At 36.9% G+C, this 19,897-nt stretch overlaps 1 protein-coding gene across 2 annotated transcripts in view; it reads left to right on the top strand.

Moving 5' to 3' along the window:
- The window catches only part of IQGAP2 (IQ motif containing GTPase activating protein 2), a 122,724-nt gene extending 103,228 nt beyond the window's left edge, over positions 1-19,496 (top strand). For both annotated transcript variants that reach the window (XM_041486072.1, XM_041486073.1), the window contains 19 exons: positions 221-304; positions 983-1,054; positions 1,217-1,286; positions 1,584-1,792; positions 2,477-2,626; positions 3,409-3,572; positions 4,210-4,434; positions 5,026-5,166; positions 5,513-5,597; positions 7,035-7,267; positions 9,328-9,460; positions 10,884-10,986; positions 11,877-12,018; positions 13,704-13,791; positions 14,699-14,911; positions 15,735-15,895; positions 16,730-16,873; positions 18,090-18,198; positions 18,666-19,496. In XM_041486072.1, coding sequence (XP_041342006.1) covers positions 221-304; positions 983-1,054; positions 1,217-1,286; positions 1,584-1,792; positions 2,477-2,626; positions 3,409-3,572; positions 4,210-4,434; positions 5,026-5,166; positions 5,513-5,597; positions 7,035-7,267; positions 9,328-9,460; positions 10,884-10,986; positions 11,877-12,018; positions 13,704-13,791; positions 14,699-14,911; positions 15,735-15,895; positions 16,730-16,873; positions 18,090-18,198; positions 18,666-18,779 — 2,640 coding nt within the window. In that variant the 3' untranslated portion in view covers positions 18,780-19,496. The remainder of the gene's footprint in view (positions 1-220; positions 305-982; positions 1,055-1,216; positions 1,287-1,583; positions 1,793-2,476; positions 2,627-3,408; positions 3,573-4,209; positions 4,435-5,025; positions 5,167-5,512; positions 5,598-7,034; positions 7,268-9,327; positions 9,461-10,883; positions 10,987-11,876; positions 12,019-13,703; positions 13,792-14,698; positions 14,912-15,734; positions 15,896-16,729; positions 16,874-18,089; positions 18,199-18,665) is intronic.
- The last annotated feature ends 401 nt before the right edge of the window (positions 19,497-19,897 follow it).

Below are 19,897 nucleotides of genomic sequence, written 5' to 3'. Positions count from 1 at the left end.
GACAATAAAGTGTGCTGAGATTGGTTGAAATTAACATGACATGTATGAGGGCACTGTAAAAAATAGAGGCAAGCTTACTTATACCTTAGTTATCTCTTTATCACAATGGCAGACTTCTTTTTAAAAGATAAACACTGTTAATGGTTTTAGTGTGTTACATAGATTTAATAAATATTAGTTTCTTACTAGGTATAATGGTCTTCTGCCTTCTCTAAAATAGGCTTTCTGGAAAGGATTCAAACAAAGGAAAAGCTATGTTGACAGATTAAAGGTGCTTCAAGGCAATGTTGCTGCTATTGTTAAGGTAAGAACACCTAAATATGTTTTGGGGGCCAAGTATGCTTTGTCCCTTGACATAGTCCATCACCACCTGGGAATCAGAGACTAGGAGCACAGGCTGAAGGTTTTCCAGAAATTTTTGTGGCATTGAAAGTCATTTAACTGATAGGTTAAGCAAATTGCTTCTTGAAAGCTCTGTGTTTGACTTCCAACAGGCTTTGCAGAACTTGAGGGGCTCTTGAAAGAGATTTCCTTACATTTCTCTGTCCAACACTAAACTAGAAAACATTTGGGATGACAGTGTATTATTTCCTTTAAAAAATCTTTCGCTCTGAAAAGTGCTCACTTTTCTGAGATGCTAGTGGGACAGTTGCATCACAATTGGATTGTAGATCACAGATGGAATATTGTCACAGGATCTCCTGTTTTTGAAGGAGACTGGTCTACAATTGAGACCTGAAGGTATAAATTATTTCCAAAGATAATGTTATGCACAGGTAGTAGAAGCTTGAACTTAGCTTGATTTAGTGGCTAAGTGGAAACCCCTTTATCTCGTCACCGGCCAGTAAGTACAGTCATCTATGGCCCTGAGCACACAGGTTCAGCATGCCTGCAGAAGCAGACATTCAAAAGTAATTGAAACACACACATAAAAGTTTGTGCAGTGTCCCTTAACATTTTTAAAATTTTATTGAATTTCCAGATTCAGTCATGGGTCAAAATGTGGCTAGCAAGGAGAGCTTACAGGAACCGCCTACAGTACTTCAAGGATCATGTAAGTAATTTTTCTCCGTTTTGAACAGTAAGCATTAAAATGTGGTAGTACTATTGCAGGGGCAGTTTTGGGAAACAGGAAAGAGGGTGCAAGTTTTGCAGTATGCTTCTGAGCAGAAGTGTATCGCAACTAATTATTTTGCCTAATCTTGGTCCCTTTCAGAATGACCAAATTGTGAAAATACAAGCATTTCTTAGAGCAAACAAGGCCAGGGAGGACTACAGAACACTAAGTAAGTAGTAACATTTGGATGTTGTGTGTTTGAGGGCAAGTATGTTACTGTGTTCAGTCAGGGCTTTTTAGAAATTTCACGTGAGATTTCTCAGTCTCTTATTTAACTTCAAAAGCAGGTGCAAGTGTTTGTAACACAACTGTTCTACAGCGGGAACTATTTTGGATAGCTGTACTTTTAAAGTATGACAAAAATATTGCTAACTGGCATAAACTTCAAATTTTATGCACAGTGATCAGTTTCCTGAGGGCTTTAGGGGTGTTAGTCAACTAACAAGCCTATTTTCTTCCACTGTAGTTGGTGCTGAAAATCCACCCTTGACTGTTCTGCGCAAATTTGCCTACCTCTTGGACCAAAGTGACTTAGACTTTGAAGAAGAACTGGAAGTAACAAGGTTAAGGGAAGAAGTGGTTACAAAAATTCGGTCCAATCAACAGCTGGAGAAGGATTTGAACTTAATGGACATAAAGATTGGACTGCTGGTGAAAAACAGAATCACTCTTCAGGTCAGCAGGCTCTGTTCAGGCTCCCTTGGTAGCACGCACTGAGCACTTCCCCATGTGGAAGGAACTCAGGGTTACACAACCCAGCTGAGGCTGGAAGGGATCTCTGGAGGTCATCTGGTCCAAACTCACTACACAAGCAGGGACACCCAGAACAGGTTGCCCAGGACAACGTCCAGATGGCTGATTATCTCCAACAATCTGAGCAGCCTGTTCTAGTGCTCAGTCACCCTCAATTAGTCAAAATACTCCTGGTAAATGAAGCACTATCTTGACATGGTTCTACCTTGTGATGTTGTTCCGTTGTCCTGAGTTGAACAACGCTGTGTTTTGCCAGTTGTGGACAATTGTAACTATCTGTCAGATTTAAAATCTTTTACATTTTTTCTGTGTTAGAATAGAGTAGACTTCTGATCATATTGAACAGCTTGCTCAAGGCTAATTAATCATTAATTAGTCTGTGTAGGAGATCAGGCCTCACATAATCATTGTTAGTAAGCCACACTGGTGAAAGATGAAGATGTTAAAAAACTGGGTAGTGAGTAGTGCAGCAAAATTTACAAAGTTGCTAATTAAGGCACTTAGAGTAATACCGCACGGTATTTAACATGGTTGGGAAAATGTTCGTTTTTCCAATCTACCTGTTTTGTGAATATATAATCCAGAGTTTTGGTCATCTTTCTGCAGGATGTGGTACTGCACAGTAAGAAACTTAACAAAAAGAGAAAAAGTCAACTGGAAGAGATGGTTATGGTTGACAAACAGGGCATCAAAGGTTTGAGTAAGGAGAGAAGAAAAAAATTGGAGGCTTATCAACACTTATTCTACCTTCTACAGGTAAATTTTAATGCAAAAATTAACATGGCAGCAATTTTTTGAAGAAAAATTAGAAATATATTGTACTATTAAATTTTTTTAATTATTGTATTAGTGATTATAAAAGTATTTCCAGCTAACATGCAGACTGCAGCAGACACTATGGTCAGTTTCTAATAGTTCCTGTAATTGAGAAAATCCTTGTTGTTTTTAAAGTGTGCAGCAAATATGTCTGGTTTTTGCTTGACTGTAATTCAGTCTGTACAGAACATCAGAACATTCTGTCTGAAGAGAAATGTTTACCTCCATGTAGTCCACATAAATTACTGTCACTAGTGGCGTACACTGCATGTGGTGGAAGGGAAGTGGTCTGCAGTGCAGTTCACAGGACATGATGTATCTGTTCTTGTGCTTTTTTTATCTGACCTCACTGACATTTTTCTAGAAGAATTTTAGATCCTCCCAGGGCAGACGCCCTCCCCAGAAGAATGTAGTATGCAAAGTTTTCTTGGTAGATAGCTATTGTCATATGGTAAATCCAATTGTCAACAAACACATAGATGCAGAGAGGTACTATCCAGAGACTGCAAATAAAATCCTTAAAGGAGCTTCTCACTGATTGTGCAGTATTCCATGTTTCTTACGTACTAGGATTTGGAGAAAAGAAAAACATACATGGAAAAGTGACATATATTCAAATCAACATAACTGCTTTAGTAATGAAAAAATGTAGAGAGCTGCCCTCCAAGTGGGGGGAGTTTGTTCTGGACAACCATATGCAAGTAATTTTTTTTGCTTTGTAGACTAATCCCACCTATCTGGCAAAGCTGATTTTCCAGATGCCACAAAACAAATCAACAAAATTTATGGATACAGTCATCTTCACTCTGTACAACTATGCCTCCAATCAACGGGAAGAATACCTGCTTCTCAAACTCTTCAAAACTGCTCTAGAAGAGGAGATAACGTATGTGCAATCACAAAAAATATTCAGCTAGTTTATGTTTTAGACAGTTCAATGAATGCTTCCTGCTTAAAGAAATCTGGTGGTTAATCTTTAAACTACCATAAAATTATGTATATAATTTTATTACAAGAGAACTTTGTTTTCTGGGTGTCACTCTTAACCTCCAGTGATTGCTGATTCAAGAAAAAAATAATCTTTCTATGGCAGACTATATTCCTCTATGAAAAAATGGTTGTAAAAAGGTGCTAGGGCTTCTTGGTTTGTGCTTGAGTATGTAAGGGTAAAGAAAGTGTTACCTTTCTTCATATAATCTTATGTTCTGTAAGTGAAGATTGGTGGCTTATCCTGAAATAATGAAATGTTATTTTATGCCCTTAACAGATACAGGCTGAACAGGTATTTGGGTCTGAATCAGTAAATTAGCTGCCACGGACTATGCTATGTTCTGGGACATTACTGTAACACATGCAGAATTCAGACAGTAGTCTCTCTATACCACCTTGTTTTACATAAAAACATTAAGAAATAGGCTATATAAAGAGGTTTCAGCGTAGAAATAGAGTACTTTTAAAAGTGTGGGATTTGAAAATATGGATAACTGCACACGTAAGTCAGAACTCTTCTGTTCCTGATACAGCTCTAAGGTAGACCAGATTCAGGATATTGTTACTGGAAACCCCACTGTCATTAAGATGGTTGTCAGCTTCAATCGAGGCGCTCGTGGACAGAACACTCTGCGCCAGCTCCTGGCCCCAGTGGTGAAGGAAATCATGGAGGACAAGACTCTCATAATCAACACTAGTCCTGTGGATGTTTACAAGGCATGGGTAAACCAGCTAGAAATGCAGACTGGTGAGGCCAGGTGAGTGAGGAAGCTGGACATATTGTACCATACACATGAGGAATCCCTCAGTTCTGCTCTCCTGTTCTTTCTCTGACAAATTGTCCTGTACTTGTGCCCATGTACCCCTTCTCAATCTTCCTCTAGCAGAGAGATTTTGGGGAGAGATGGTTGACAAACAGATGCTTTAACTTGTTCTGAAAAATTAAAGGATCACTTTCATTGTCATGACCTTCCAAAGTCAATTACTTGATCTTTGTAAATGTAATAGATTATGCCGTGGAACAACTTAATCTGTTTCTCAAGTTTTTTACTAACAGCATGTTAGTAGTGTCCCAGGCTTTTGATGAGCTATGCTGGGATAGGGATGTGGAGATTCATGTTTTATATTTGTATTCTGCTTTTGTCATTAAGGGAAAGTACGTGATAACATGTGCACTTGCAACTAATCAAATTACTTACCTCCAGAAAAAGGAAGCCAAAGCATCTAAGACTTTTAGTAACAAAATCCAGCTTCAGTTGTATTTGTCAGACTTTTGTTATGAAGAAAAAAAAATAATTTATTTTCAAATGTATTTAACCTGGTTTCATGTTTATTTTTTTGCTTTGCAGCAAACTGCCATACGATGTGACCACAGAACAAGCACTGACACATGCAGAAGTGGTCAATAAACTGGAATCATCTATTCAGAGTTTGCGGGCAGTAACTGACAAAGTTCTCACTTCCATATTCTCTTCTCTCAATATGATGCCGTAAGTGCTGTGTTAGGACTCTCCAAGCGGCAGCTCATGTGCAGTTCACTTGAACCTCTGTGGTGGAGATCCTTTCAAATCCTTTCCATGCTTTCAAAGCCTTGTGATACTTCCTCTCGGATGAGTTGCCCAGTAGAGGGAGTGGTTTCTCTGCCTCTGCCCTGCTTTAGCAGCCTGGCAAACCTCTCCCCGTGCTTGAAACGTTTTGTGTTTGCCATTATCAACTCGTTCTAGTGTTTCAAGGGAGTGGGCATGAAGCCAGTAACTTCAGCTGACTAGAATGATTGCTTTCTGTTTCACCTAAGCCTTTTCCAATATTTTGCCTTTTCATCTGTTCTACATGTAGTTATGGAATGAGATACATAGCCAAAGTTCTGAAGAGCTCACTTCATGAGAAATTCCCGGATGCAACTGAAGATGAACTATTAAAGGTAGACTTCCTAGGGCACACTGCCAGCAGCTTGTTGTTTTACTGACAAAGTGGATTTTTATTAACACTAAATATTCTAAGGAACTGGGAAAGCAGCATTTATTGAAGGAATTTGGCACTTCTTATCGAGTTGTAAAGGGGCTGAGGAAGGGGAGCAGGGAATTCTGTTGCCACAATATAAGTATGTTAATCTGGGTGCTCAGCAATTCTTATGAAAGAGGGTGCTCAACCTGTTTTGGATAGTAACTGACAAGGCTGGAGTTTACCTGAATCATCCTGGGGCTTGGATTGGTGGTGAGGTCCTTGTGATCACCAGTCCTTTCATTGGAGAACACTGTAGTCCTCTCCTTTTTTTCTCCCCTATCTAAAGTTGTTACCATGTTAAGAAATTGTAATTTAAATTCAATGAGGAAGGTTTCTAAAAGAAAAGTTTGAGTAGATTATACTACACTTGGATTACATTACACTTAAGATGCATGTAAAAGTTGTAGAAATGGCATTTGTACAGACCGAAAAATAAGGTGTGAGTGTAAGTATGGTACTGGCACAGTGGCTGTTGTTACCCTACCACAGCTGTGGTGTCTCTTCAAAGGACTTAGGGGAATTGCTCCATAAACCTTCTAAAAAGCTGAGAGACTGACAACCCTGTCACATTAGGACTATTTTGCACTTCAATAAAGACTCTTTTATTGATGTTTAATTGCATGGTTCTAAAAGTAGAACGTTTTCATTTTAGCAAAACTTCCCTATTCTTCACTGTCCATCACTCCAGCAATACAGTTTAAAAAATTCCTCAACACATTAAAAAACTTAGGTAGCAAATGGAGTACCCACTTGAACATCTTTAAATGTGTAAGCTGGAAGTTCTGCAGGTGCATACATATAAGCTAAAGCAAACTTCAGAAAGCAAAGTCCTGCCTGTTTCTGAGAACAGGAATTCTTTGAAGTTGGCATCTTCAGAAGATGCTGCAGCATTGTTACAGAAACTGCAGTTTGGGAAATCTGTTCTCTAGATTTCTAGGGCTGCACTGCAGTACAGTCTCTTTGAGAAGTAATGGATCCCCTTATCAGTGAGTGCATTAAATGCTGCCAGTTATCTGCAGCACTTCAAAGAATGACCTTGAGAGCGGAACCTTGCAAAATTTAGAAGAGTTGTGTTTGTGTTTAACTCCATGTCTTGCATTAGCTGAACTACAGCCAGTATCAAATTGAAATGTGGTTGTAAAACTCCATAACTGGTGTTCCCAGGTGTTGTAGGAGGAGTATCATGTAAGAGATTCTTCCAGTTAGCCCCATAGGTAATGTGCATCTTAAGGATTCTTCTAGCACCTGTTCCTATGGTCTAATTTAGAAGTAGAAATGGTTGGTCATGTTTTGTAAGATGTCACTCCTGTATGCAAAAGGAAGATCTCTTAACTTTTTTCTCTGTTTTCTTTAGATTGTTGGCAACCTTCTGTACTATCGCTACATGAACCCTGCCATAGTTGCTCCTGATGGCTTTGATATAATTGATATCACAGCTGGGGGCCAGATACACCCTGACCAGAGGAGGAACCTAGGCTGTGTGGCAAAAGTTCTCCAGCATGCTGCTTCTAACAAACTCTTTGAAGGAGAAAGCGAACATCTGTCATCTATGAACACTTATCTCTCACAGACCTACCAGAAGTTCAGGTATGCACAGCCCTTACAAATACCTACAGACTAGGAGCTTTCCTGTAGGATGAGTAAGGGAGGTGGACTCCTTGTTGATAGGAATTTCCTGTTCAAAATGTTAAAAATGTTGAGTGATATGGCAAAGAGAAATTCTCACTGACAAAGAAGCAGGAGCAGGAGTAACAGGTTGTATTTTAGCTTGTGCATTAATTTGATATTATCTCTGCTGTCTTGCTTGCCGTTCTTTACTGCAAACACAGACTGGGAACAGACTGTGGTAACTCATTATCCAGAAGAATCAATGTCTGCTTTGATTAGGGAGGACATCTGAACGTTTTGTCTAAGGAAGAAACAAATATTTGTCAGGAAAAAGTTGTAGGGTTTGTTTTTTATTCTCTCATCTTTGCTCACAGATTCTATATAGATATAATTATTTTATCTTGCAGTCATAGGAAACTGCATGTTTTCCTACATTCTGGGACACAATTTCTTTGGGGTTACTGCCCATTCATTGCTATTACTTTGTGGTATTGTTGAGTGTTGTAATGAACTTGCACTCAGAATTTCTGTCTTTAATGTCTGCCCTTTGTGAAAGCAAATGCACTGTTCATGTAATGGGTTTCCTTGAGAGATGTCAACCATGGACACAGAGATAATTCAACTTAGTAATTTTAATGAAGTATTTAAGGGCATGACATAAACATGAAGAAGATATAAGGTAGAAAGTGTTACAGCTAGAATAACAAATGCCAAATTAAAGAGCACTGCTCTAGTCAGCCCTCGATTGCTACAAAAGGAAGAATCCCTCTCCTAATTAAGCTAACTTAAATATCTGTATGCCTATGCTCTGTAATTTAACTAAGCCCTTCTTAGACACCAACGGTGGCTGCTCTGAGCTGCCTCTTCCCCTTTGGAACAATATTAGCAATGTTATGGATGCTCAAAGCTATTAAAGCCTGCCTAGATCTTTTACTCTGCATTTATGAACTTGTGCAGAAATCTGTCCACACTCTTCCTAAGCCTTTGAGATCATCTGCCTTCACAGCTCCTCCTGTAGCAATATTTAGAAGTTTGCTACCTGTTGGTTAAAATTAAAATTTTCCTGCAGTTTCATTGCATACCCTATTGGCTATTATTTTTTTGACTGATTAATGAATTCTGCACACTTCCCATGCAATACCACTGTGATTTTGTATAACTTGATGTGTAGTCCCCAGCTTTTCCTTTCCAAAGTGAAGAATCTCAGTCCACTTTTTTTTTCTTTTCAACTATTCTTTTCCAGTATTTTAAAGGTGCTGTGAACTGAAACACGTACCCTCTTCAACACCATAGGGCTGGCACAATATGGCTCCTGGAGCAAACCTATAGGCATCATCCAAAACCCCTTTTTTCCCAGCTGCTGCATTTCAAGTCTTCTTACTTAGAAAACAAAGTGGTTCTCTACAAGAGGACCCTGCTGGTTCTTGGTTGTGTGTGCACATCCCTGAAGAAGTAGTAGCTTGGAGACACACCAGCTGTCGTTTTGGGAAGCAGGTCTCAGTACTCCATGTGCATGCTAGTCATACTGAAGTAACACTTCAACCACACTGCATTTTTTCCTCTCAGGGTTCTTATATTTATAAACAATACTGCATTTTCTCTCATCTTGAACACCTCATTTTCTGCCTAACAGCAATGTAAATATTTGTGGGACAAATGGGAATTTCGTGCATCTATTTCAATCAATTCCTTCTCAGCACACCTCATACTGTGAAGTGCCTTCATAAAATAACAGAGAAGTCCTTTTATAATTGCTAGGCCATTAAATAGATACTTCTTTAAGTCCTTAAAATTTACCTTTTTTAATAAGTAGGGGAAAATACCCAACCCCTTTAAAACAGTCTTCCACCAGCGACCCAGGAAAGAGAAGACTTCATCAGTTGTATTGATGTGGTGCCTCCTTGAAACATTGAGGTTAGATTGTGGATTATAAGAGAAACAAAATGCATGTCAAAGACTTGACTGTGGCTTTTTAATGCAGGCTAAATAAAGTGAATTTATAAGGGACAATTATTGAAGTCTCTCTCATTTTCTCTTAGGAATTTTTTTCAAGCAGCATGTGATGTTCCTGAACCAGAGGAGAAATTCAATATTGATGAATACTCTGATATGGTGACCCTTAGCAAGCCTGTCATATATATTTCCATTGAAGAAATTATCAATACCCATTCAGTAAGTCAATCAGAACAAACTAGTCAATGGACTATAGCATACAGATTATCAAATATTTGCAGCTGACACTCTGGGGAAAGCTCAGTTTTCATTCTTATTTTTGAAGTAATTTCTTCATCTCTAAAATGTTCTGAAGCTGAATATGAGATTTTCTTTCCCTAGGAAAAATGCAAATGCTGCTTTCGTGCAAAAGCAGCATCTTGAACAATAATTAGTATGTAACACTTTCTGATGAGGGGAAAGAACAATTATGTTCCAATCTCATGTGGCATTTCTAACTTTAAAACAATTTTTTGTCTTGGGTAAGAAAGTGAAAGCAGTTTGAAGGAAAGCCTTTGGGAATAGAAATTGTATATTGTGGCTCTGGCATTCTGTCATGTGGCTTGTTGGAAGCAGATGACAACATCAGATTTAGAAAAATTGATGCTGTGGTATCATTCCTGTTCTTACTATGGGTAAAGAGCAGAATAACTGCAGTCTGAAGCATGACTTAATAGGCTGTAAGTTAAATGTTTACCACATGTTTCTCCTACAACTGGGATACTACTTTTTGTTTCCTGCCTTGCAATATGTCCCCTATGTGTCCCCCTGCCCAAGTAAAAAAAAAAAAAAAAAACCACAACAACATTCCCCCATCAAAAAAAAAAGAAAAAAAAAAAAGAAAAAAAGCCCATGAACACCACAAAGAATCTCTCTCAAATACTGAAAAGGTAGGACACCCAACTCACAGTAGGCCACTCTATAAGTTAGTTTTATTCAAGTGAAAACTAATAACCTAATCTACTAAAAAATCCTTTCTGGTTTGTCTTTGTGCCTGTTCTTTTAATTTTTGAAGCAACAGACCTATGTCTGCAGGTAATGACCAGAAGTTATACGTGAACATTCGTCCTTTCAGTGAGTCCAGTGACTGGCGTGACATGCCTGTTGGGTGGTGCAGTGGGTGCTGCAGAGCTGGTTCCTCACTTAGAAGATACAGTCCTTTCTGAAAGGACATCACTGACACCATTGCAAGCTACTGGAATGGATATACAGAAAATAGGTGTCTTTCTATGGATCATCAACACTGTCTTTATTCCTTTGGGTGTTAAGGATGCAGCAGCAAAATGCTCTGCTTGGGATTATCATCCTTTATTCTGTGATGGGTAGGACTTTGTTAGTTGGAATTGCACATCTTCTGCTCAGCCATGATATTTAGCACTCCAGAGACAATAGCTGGAGAAGCAATACAAGCTGTTTTACAGCAAGGGCAGCTTTAAACTCTAGCCTGGAATCCAGGGTGCTTCCTGGCCTTGGGAAGGTCCTCCATAATCCTGATCACGATAGGTCTGTGTTTTTCAACGTTTAGTTTCCAGACTTAGTTTCAAGTATAAAGACCCCAGGAAAGCTTTTTCTGGATGATGACTTCATTTACATTTGTTTATAGCTGCTTTTGGAACACCAGGATGCCATTGCCCCTGAAACTAATGACCTGCTGAATGAATTGCTGGAAGGTCTGGGACCTGTTCCTGATATAGAATCTTTCCTTGGTATGCCATTTTTTGTCTTTATGGGTAACTTCATTTTACGGGCAGAATTCAACACAGGCTTGACTTAAATACTATTGTTTCTCTCAGAGCAATAGCTTCTGCTTCTCTGTTTACTACAGAATTATTTTCCAAACACTTATTGTAACATTGCACCTTAAATTTGAACCTTTCTCTTAACTGCAATATTCACTCTAAAAATTAATGTGTGATTCAAAATCCAAACATTACTACTATTTTGAATGATCCACTTGTGCAGAGAGGAAACAAATTATTTGTTTTTAACAATCTGGTCTTAAGATTTGCTAGTGTTGGGTAGAAACTTAGAAAAAGTATATAGAGAATTCTAAAACTAGCCATTTTTTCTTTTGATAGTTAACTATCCAAATAAAAATTACTTTTTTAAAATTATGCAGATTTCTTAGAAAGTAATGCGTTTGACTGGTACTTAATTTGCATGTATTGTAGAAAACTGTTTAGAAAGTAGCTAGGAGTCATGGATAACACCAACATTCAAGTGAATAGCCCGTTAACATAGCTGCTACTCTTCTGTTTCTTCATTATCACTTCATGTTTGGATAAAGGATGTTACATTGTTTGTATTATTCTTTGAGAAGACAACACTAAAGTCTTTTGCACATCAGGAGCCTGAAAAGCAAGGATTGGTGTAATTTCCAAAAATATTGTAACTGGGCTTATAAATAGCTAAGTTATTGTTTTGATTGTTCAATGTCCAAAAAAAAACCTGCTTCTAAGTGGAAGGAGGTGGAGGTGCTATATAATAAGCTTAATATTTCTGATTGTTTACAGTGATTCATCTAGGTACTTGCTTGCTTCATGTACTGAATCGTGGGAAAATTTGAAAACTTGGAGTAAAATATGTTTCCTTTTAGGGGAAGGAGCTGTTGATCCCAATGACCCCAACAGGGAAAGCACACTGAGTCAACTTGCAAAAACAGAGATTTCACTGTCCCTAACAAGCAAATATGAGTTACGAGAAGGTGAAGATCAGGATCTCAAAAGTTTGATGATAAAGTAAGTTTTGCTCAAGCATTTATATTCTGGCAATGCTTATTGCTTCTTTGTTTTTAAATACTACTTTTCAAACGTTTACCCTGCCTAAGTGCATTTCTGAGGTGCTGAGTGCATTCAGTTTTCAAAAGACAGTTTGTGTTCAGTGCTACTCAAACTTTTCCAAAAGTCAGAAGAACTGTCAGTTTTTCCAGGAAAAAAAAAACATATTGCCATCTTATGTTTTGAGCATGACTGCATCATTATCTAGGAAACATTTTTTCATGAAGCTGTAAAAGCACTCTGCTTTAAAATGCCACAGCCTTGGGAAAGCAGAGATGAAAAGCAGCCTACACTTAAAAGGGTCAAACAGTATTACCATGTCCTTTCCTCCCCCTCAAAAATAAACACTTTCCTGATATACTGTCATCAGCCATTTGAAAAGAATGTAACTGTTACTTCAGCAGGAATAGTGCATGCTGCATGCTTTTATCCAGGAAAGAAAATTGTGTTTCTCCTGTCTTGGGAACAAATTAAAAAATGGCTACAGGGATACTCTGGAATACAAGCTACTTTATAGTAAAAATTAATTATGTAACAGAGCTTCGTTTCACATTATTGTCACCCATCTTTTGACATTATTTCAAGCTATCCAGAAAAGGGATTGGCCGACTTAAGATTCTAGTACAATTTGAGAAAGGGAGAGAACAGGATGCTGCTCTCTTCTGTTACTGTGCTTATATGTACCCCATGTGTGTGAAGGCAAAAAATCACATTAAAAGGGAAAGACAGCATCAATAACTAGGAGGGCAGACATGGGCTGTAATTAAAATCTGATCTATTAAGCTGTTTGAGCTTTTTTAATCAGAAATAAGTATTCTGGATTTGTTCAATGGTGTGACGTTTTACTTCTGAAATAGTCTAGGTAGACTATTACTTTAAACTATTAGGTTCTATCATAGAAATTTTGACAATATTTAGACATTTTCCTTGGAAACTTAAGCTGCATCTTTAATTTTCTGTTAATTGTTAAGAACAATGAGCTATTTCAGTAATCCTGTCCTCTAAATTAATATAATTCTGTACCAGGATATTCTTGGAATTATTATGAAGAAATAGGCAGCAGGAATGAGATAAATTCTTACCAAGAAAAGAACTGGTTAACATATCGGGGTGTAGCAGCTTCCCTTTTTTAGCAAGGAAATGCTTCTTGTCTGTTGTCGCTAGAGAAGTATCTGTCCTTAAGTGGTTTGCATAAATGCACTGCATCAAATGAAAAATTCCTTCAAAGTTCAGCAGTTCTGAGTGTATTTCCACTTTATTCAGTAAATATGACCCTAAATGGAATGATGAGTAGCTCAGGCTTTTCAAACTTCACATTTCTGTCTGCTGTTATGTCACGAACACAATTAAAATCCACATGTGAGTTGTTGCTTGTATTTTATTAACAGAAGCTGTTTTACTGTGCTAGTTGGTTGTTTGTTTTCTAAAATAAATGGAGGGAAGCTTACATGTATTTGTCTATTCTGTGTAGAAACCAGATACTCAATGATGTTAAAGAAAGCTGTGAAACATACAAAGCTAAAAACCAAATTTTACCAATAATCCATAATAAAGGGGGAGTTTACTACTTTTATGGTCAAACGAATGACATGTACAAGTGATACAGTGGTGAGTGTTTTGTAATATCTACATATCCTTTTCAAAAGGACCAAAAGACTCATTGTGGATGTGATACGAACACAACCAGGGGATACACTCTTAGAAATATTAGAAACACCAGCCACTGCACAACAGGTAAGTGTTATACTGTGCCTGAATAGGGAAGGAAGTATTTTATTACAGCTATTTGAAAGCCTTAACAGATCTCTGACAGCTTTCTCCATCACATTATAACAATGAAATTGTTTGTTGACAGTTTTAGACTATTCAGATTTAGAGTCTTCAAAATATGAGACTTGTATAGTTGAGGTTTTTTTACTGTATAATTGGAAACAACTTCAGAGGGAAACAAAATATAAGTCTTGCTGTGAGCTAGACTAGACTAGAATATTTTTTCTTGCTGTATTGGAGTCACTAGAATGTGAATTGAGTATTTTTTTCTTTACATTTTTTGTAAACATGGTCTTTTCTCTCCTATATTATAATACAACAAATAGCCTGAGGTGAATCTTTCTACTCTCTTTCCCCCCCCTCATTAAATTCAGTTTTGTAACTCAACTTGCCTGACCCTTTAGTTTATTTGCTTAACCTATACAAGCAAATCTCAGGTATCTACTGCTATCCTTAGTACGGGATTTGAGTGGGAAGAACTCAGTTGAAGTCTTTCCATAGACACTGACACACAAAACTGCATTTTAATAATGTGCCAGTTTTAGTTCACCTCAGTGTCTGTGTGTATGTAGGAAACACCTGTGAGATCTGGACAGTCTTCCCACAACTTGGTGAATTCATTGAGCCTGGCTGAATTAGACATTTTGATTAATTCAAATGTGTGTCTTGGTGTTGTCACTACATACCTAAGGTATGCCCAAAGGCACAGTAAATGGGGTACTTTGAGACCAAGTGGTAACAGGACATAAAGATTGCACCCTGATTCTTGATAATCCCCTATTCAATGTACTTGAGAAACCAATGTACTTGAACTCTTAACAGTTATCAAAATCCGGAAAATAACTGTTCTGGATTTTTATTCCGCCCCCAGGAATCTGAGAATTTGAAACTTGTAGAAAAACGTGCCATCTTAGATTCCAAAACTCCAGAGAAAATGAAGCACAGTCAGTCTGTTTTTGAAGATGGGCAGCTACCAATAGAACAAAAGAAAAGGAAAATTCAGAGAAATCTCCGGACATTGGAACAAGCAGGACTAGTGTCTTCAGCGACTAAGTACCAAGAAATTATAAATGAGATTGCTAAGGTAAACTGAGTGTTTTCTTGTATATCAGTGTTTTTTAGCATCTAGCCTAAATCCATTCCAATTAGAGAAGGAAAACACATATTTTTCAGGGAATGCTACCCTAAACTATTGAAGTATCCACATACCAAGCAAATTGTTTTCATTCCCTGACAAAATAAGTGAAAGACAGTACACTCCTGAATAACTGAAATGAATGACACAAAACTGCAACCTTTGTTATCCGAATCTGATATTGAATTTGATGCTGATGATTATGTAACTCCTCCTCTGTAATGTTTCAATATAACTTTGTATATTTTAACAGTAATTGGAATTGCTCAGTGGTGTTTCAATTAAGAATGGCTGTGGTCTTGGTAAGATTTCAAAAGTCTTAAACCCCCATGAAGTATTATCTGACCGGTATTAACAATGATCTGCTGTGGTTGGGCAGGACACAAGAATAGTGGGCCAATGTCGTGCCCATCCTGATGCTGATAAAGCACAGGGACTGTTCTCAACAAATCCTGTTCCACATCCACAACCCGTTCTGGCCATAAGAACCTTAGTATATTGAACTATCTTTAGCACAACAGTGACATTTTTCGTATGAGTTCTGTGTCTGTTAGGCCCTGTAGAGCACAGCAAAGTTCAACACCACTTCTATATATGAGTAGTAATGTAGTACTCCCTACAGGTACTGTTCTTGTAAGAACTAACAGGATAATTCTGTGCTTTCTCTCAGTAATGAAGTCAGATTTTGTAATTACAAATTGCAATGGTAATGAACTGAGGCTTTTTAGAATTTCAAATTAATAAAACAATTGCATTCATAAATTTTTTTTAGGATATCCGGAATCAAAGAAGATACAGACATCATCGAAAAGCTGAACTGGTGAAACTCCAGCAGACTTTGAATGCACTTAACTCCAAGACAGCATTTTATGAGGAACAAATTAATTATTACAACACCTATATAAAAACTTGCTTAGACAACTTAACAAGAAAGTGAGTTGAGTCTTTCTTTCTTTTAATGTGTCTTTTAGTGTGTTTTGTCAAGAGGGGAGAGGAGGTGTTAATCTGTAGTTTAAAGTTTTGGTTCCAACAGATTGACAATCTATAAAAGGTCCGTGAGACTTGTAAACTGCATCAGCATCTGGATGTTAAAGTCTTGCATTTATTTAAGACCGCCTTTGAGAAAGAAAAGTCTATGTCTATGTAAAGAGACGTATAGATGTTTTCAATATATTTAATTGGTCTGCTTTGCAGATCCATGTGCATAGTTTGAGGTCATGAAGCTTTGGGAAGTAATTATTGGTTTCTTCCTTTTTTACAAAGTTTGGGGTTTGTCTTTAGAATGGAAAAGGGGAAAATAAATGCTTAAATAATTTTACCTTTCAGATATGATGGAGTTACTTGAAAGCAATCCATCCACCAATGCCACCAAAATGTTAAAATGAAAACATTTTACTGACATGAACAGGAATTTTCCTAGCGCACATTTCATTAAACCAAAAATTAACTCTAATTACAGAGTATTTACCATTTATGTCACCTTAAGCTTACAAATTGCTATTTTAAACTGAAGATTGTGGACTCTAGAATCAGTGTTGCATATCACAATAGAATTGAAAGAAGTGCTAAAAGATGATTCAAAATCACTGGCAAGATATTTAGATGATTCACTGCATGCTAAAAATTCCTCTAGCTCTTAGATTTTTTGAGATGTTAATTTTGGTTTTCTAGAGAAGTTCAAGAAAGAGTGAAAGAAAGTTAAATATGGCTGAAGAATTAAGGATCTGATAAACACACCAAAAGCTAGTTTTCTTGTTCTTTTTCCAGAAATTCACGGAGGTCAATTAAATTAGATGGAAAAGAGGAGGTGAAGGGAAGCAAAAAGCTGAAACAGACCTCACTAAAGTACACAGCTGCAAGACTTCATGAAAAAGGTGTCATCCTAGAAATTGAAGATCTTCAAACCAATCAGTAAGTGCAATACAAACCAATTCCAAGCATTTTCTAATCAACATTTTCGAAGGGGCCTGGCTTTTGATAAAAGAAATCTTAACTATTTCCTGTGCCACAGCTGAAATTGCCTCAGACTTCAGCACTCAGAAGGAAGCTGCAGCCTAATTGTTGTAATTTTTTTTTTTTTTACTTTGTACCTTGCTGTATGATTACCTTGGGAAAACATGTTAACAAGTCAGCGCTAGCACCGTCTTACATGGACAATTGCAAGTTTGGCAGCAGACTCGCTATTAATGACCACGTTTCTATGCAGTTGTAGCAATCTTTTTTAATATATTGACCAGTCACTTTCAAGGAACTTGGTAAACCTCAGGTTTTCTGCTCTTCCTCACTATGGCAGGGTGAATGGATGTGGTGGTTTAACATCCCTTTTGTATTCTTCCATTTTGAGGCTGTGCTAGTGAAAGTCTTCCATTCTTTGCACCTTCCCATCCACGTTCTGCATGGAAAAGTTTTTTCAGGTTTTTTTTTGTTTTTGGGTTTTTTTTCCCCAAGTAGATTCATCAGGTAGAGGAAGCCACATGAGGCAAATATATACCTGCAAGGAGATGCTTGGCATGGCAGAAGGAAAATATGGTTGTCCTGTTTCTATCCACTGGATGTTGGATCGAATTTGTACACTGAACTTCCCAAAGACCTTTCTTGTTTTTTTTTGGTGTCTTGTTTTGTTGAGTTCTTTCTTTGTTGGTTTGGTTTTTGGTTTTAGTTGGTAGGTTGGTTTTGGTTTGTTTTTTTTTTTTTTTTTTTTTTTTTTTTTTTTTTTTGTTTTTTTTTTTTTTTTTTGGGGGGGTTTTTTTTTTTTTTTTGGTTTTTTTTTTTTTTTTTTTGTTGTTTTTTTTTTTTTTTTTTTTTTTTTTTTGTTTTTTTTTTGTTTTTTGGTTTTTTTTTGTTTTTTTTGGGGGGTTTTTTTTGTTTGTTTGAGTTTTTTTGGGGTTGGGTTTTTTTGGGAGTTGTTTTTCTAGTACAAAAGACTTCAGAATTCTGTATTTCACACTACCAGTACTACCAGAAAGTCTAAGAAGACACTGTATGGAGTGCAGTGCAGGGAGAGATAGAGTGATTCTTTTGACACCAATGACACTGCTTGCGGTCAAAGTTCTATGTTCTGCAGGCTTTTTCACCAAAACTGTCTCTGAATACAGCCTATGTATTCAATTACCTTTCTTGTTTCAAGGTTTAAGAATGTGATGTTTGATATCACACCTGGAGAAGAAGTGGGTGACTTTGAAATCAAAGCAAAATTTTTAGGAGTCGAGATGGAAAAAGTGCAGCTCCATTTCCAGGTTTGAATTTTGTTACTTTGCTATATAGCTGCTGTTGTGTTTCCCATAACTACAAGCTTTTTCAATATTTTTTTCACATGTATCCATGAACCAGTCAATCAGTACAGTGCAGCAGCTAACTGGAGAGTAACTATATAACTTCTGCAGGATGCTGGGCATGGGCATTGAATTAATGTTTATCTTGGAGCAACTACATGAAATCAACCTCCGCGCTAGTTCAGGTGGCAAGCAGGAAACAGTGAAAAAAAAAAAAAGGAAATACACAGAAAATAGTATTCTTCTGGTTTGCTGTTACTGACCATCTGTAGCTTAGGATCTAGAGGACACGTAATGTTTACTACATGTATCCCAATATTTGCTTGCAATTGCTTAAGTTATGAAGAACCTGGAGTTGGTGATGTCTATCACATCTTGTTACTGTAAGGTATGGATTTAGACAGACACTAATGACTTTTTTCTCATTTCAGGATTTGCTTCAGATGCAGTATGAAGGTGTGGCTGTAATGAAAATGTTTGATAAAGCTAAAGTGAATGTGAATTTGCTCATATTCTTGTTGAATACAAAGTTCTATGGAAAATGAGTACTTTCAGATATCATGGATTTCATCAATCAGTGGGAAGTCTATTCAGTATTTTTTTGCTTATAAACATTTGAAGTTTGTCATTGGATACTTATTAAATTTTAAAAACACACCCTAAAACACCAAATGTTCAGAAGAATGTACACAGTGCCTTTTCAGCATTGATAACAAAACAGAAAACCAAGAAATCGATTCATTTAAACAGCTCAAGATTTCATTGGTGTTGGTACTTTAAAATCAAAATATTCTTTAGGACACACAGCTATTGTGTAGATTTAAGGTAGGCAGAAATTGAATTTAGTTAAATATATAAACCTCTTCCTATTGAAACATTTTTAAAATTACCTCAGATATATAATATAGCTGATACTAGACTTTAAGTATTTACCAAAAGAAAACCTAATTTGTTTCTAAGGGATAGTTTGAGCAAATACTTAGTTACATACTAGGCCTATTTTGTGGCAGTTGTCAATTGCAAAGCAAACTTATTGTGCAATTCAAAAAATTTTATAGGTAATTATAAAGTGACAATAACGACTTGCTTCACAGAAATATATTTTACGATTCATTCCTACTAAATGCACTACTGCCTCGTGCAAAATGACATTTTCTACTTTCACAGCCTTTGGAGTGGTATTGGGGAAATCTGAATAGCGAACAGTTGTTCAGTTTGAAGTATTTGAATACCTAAATTGTGCCTGTCTTTTTTTTTTTTTTTTTTTGTAAGAAAATAAATGCAATAAAATCAGTATTTAGATTGGGTTTTTTAAATATTCTTTGGAGATTGTTCTATGTAAAATAAACATTACCTAATTAAACTGGCTTGGTCGCTAAATTTCATTTCAAGGAATTATTAAAGCTGCAATCTAGATGGTAATTGAAAGAACTTCTTTCAGTGCATTTATAAAATTGCATGTAATTAAGCCTGACTCCCAGTACACTTGAGGAGAGCTGCTCAGCAGTGAAGATTTCATGGCCTTTATGCTACTGAATGTGATGATGATTTTGCTTAAGAACTATCACTAATACCTACAGAGCAAAAGTTTGTGCCATAGGTGTGGCCAACCTTCTCTCACTTCTACTGTAACTAACACTTCAAAAGATGGAGAGTGAGACAT

Source organism: Pyrgilauda ruficollis, unplaced genomic scaffold (assembly GCF_017590135.1).
Source record: "Pyrgilauda ruficollis isolate IOZ18807 unplaced genomic scaffold, ASM1759013v1 scaffold74, whole genome shotgun sequence".
Lineage (NCBI taxonomy): Eukaryota > Metazoa > Chordata > Aves > Passeriformes > Passeridae > Pyrgilauda > Pyrgilauda ruficollis.
Note: the sequence above shows the minus strand (reverse complement) of the source record. Positions and strands in the feature narration are given on the sequence as shown.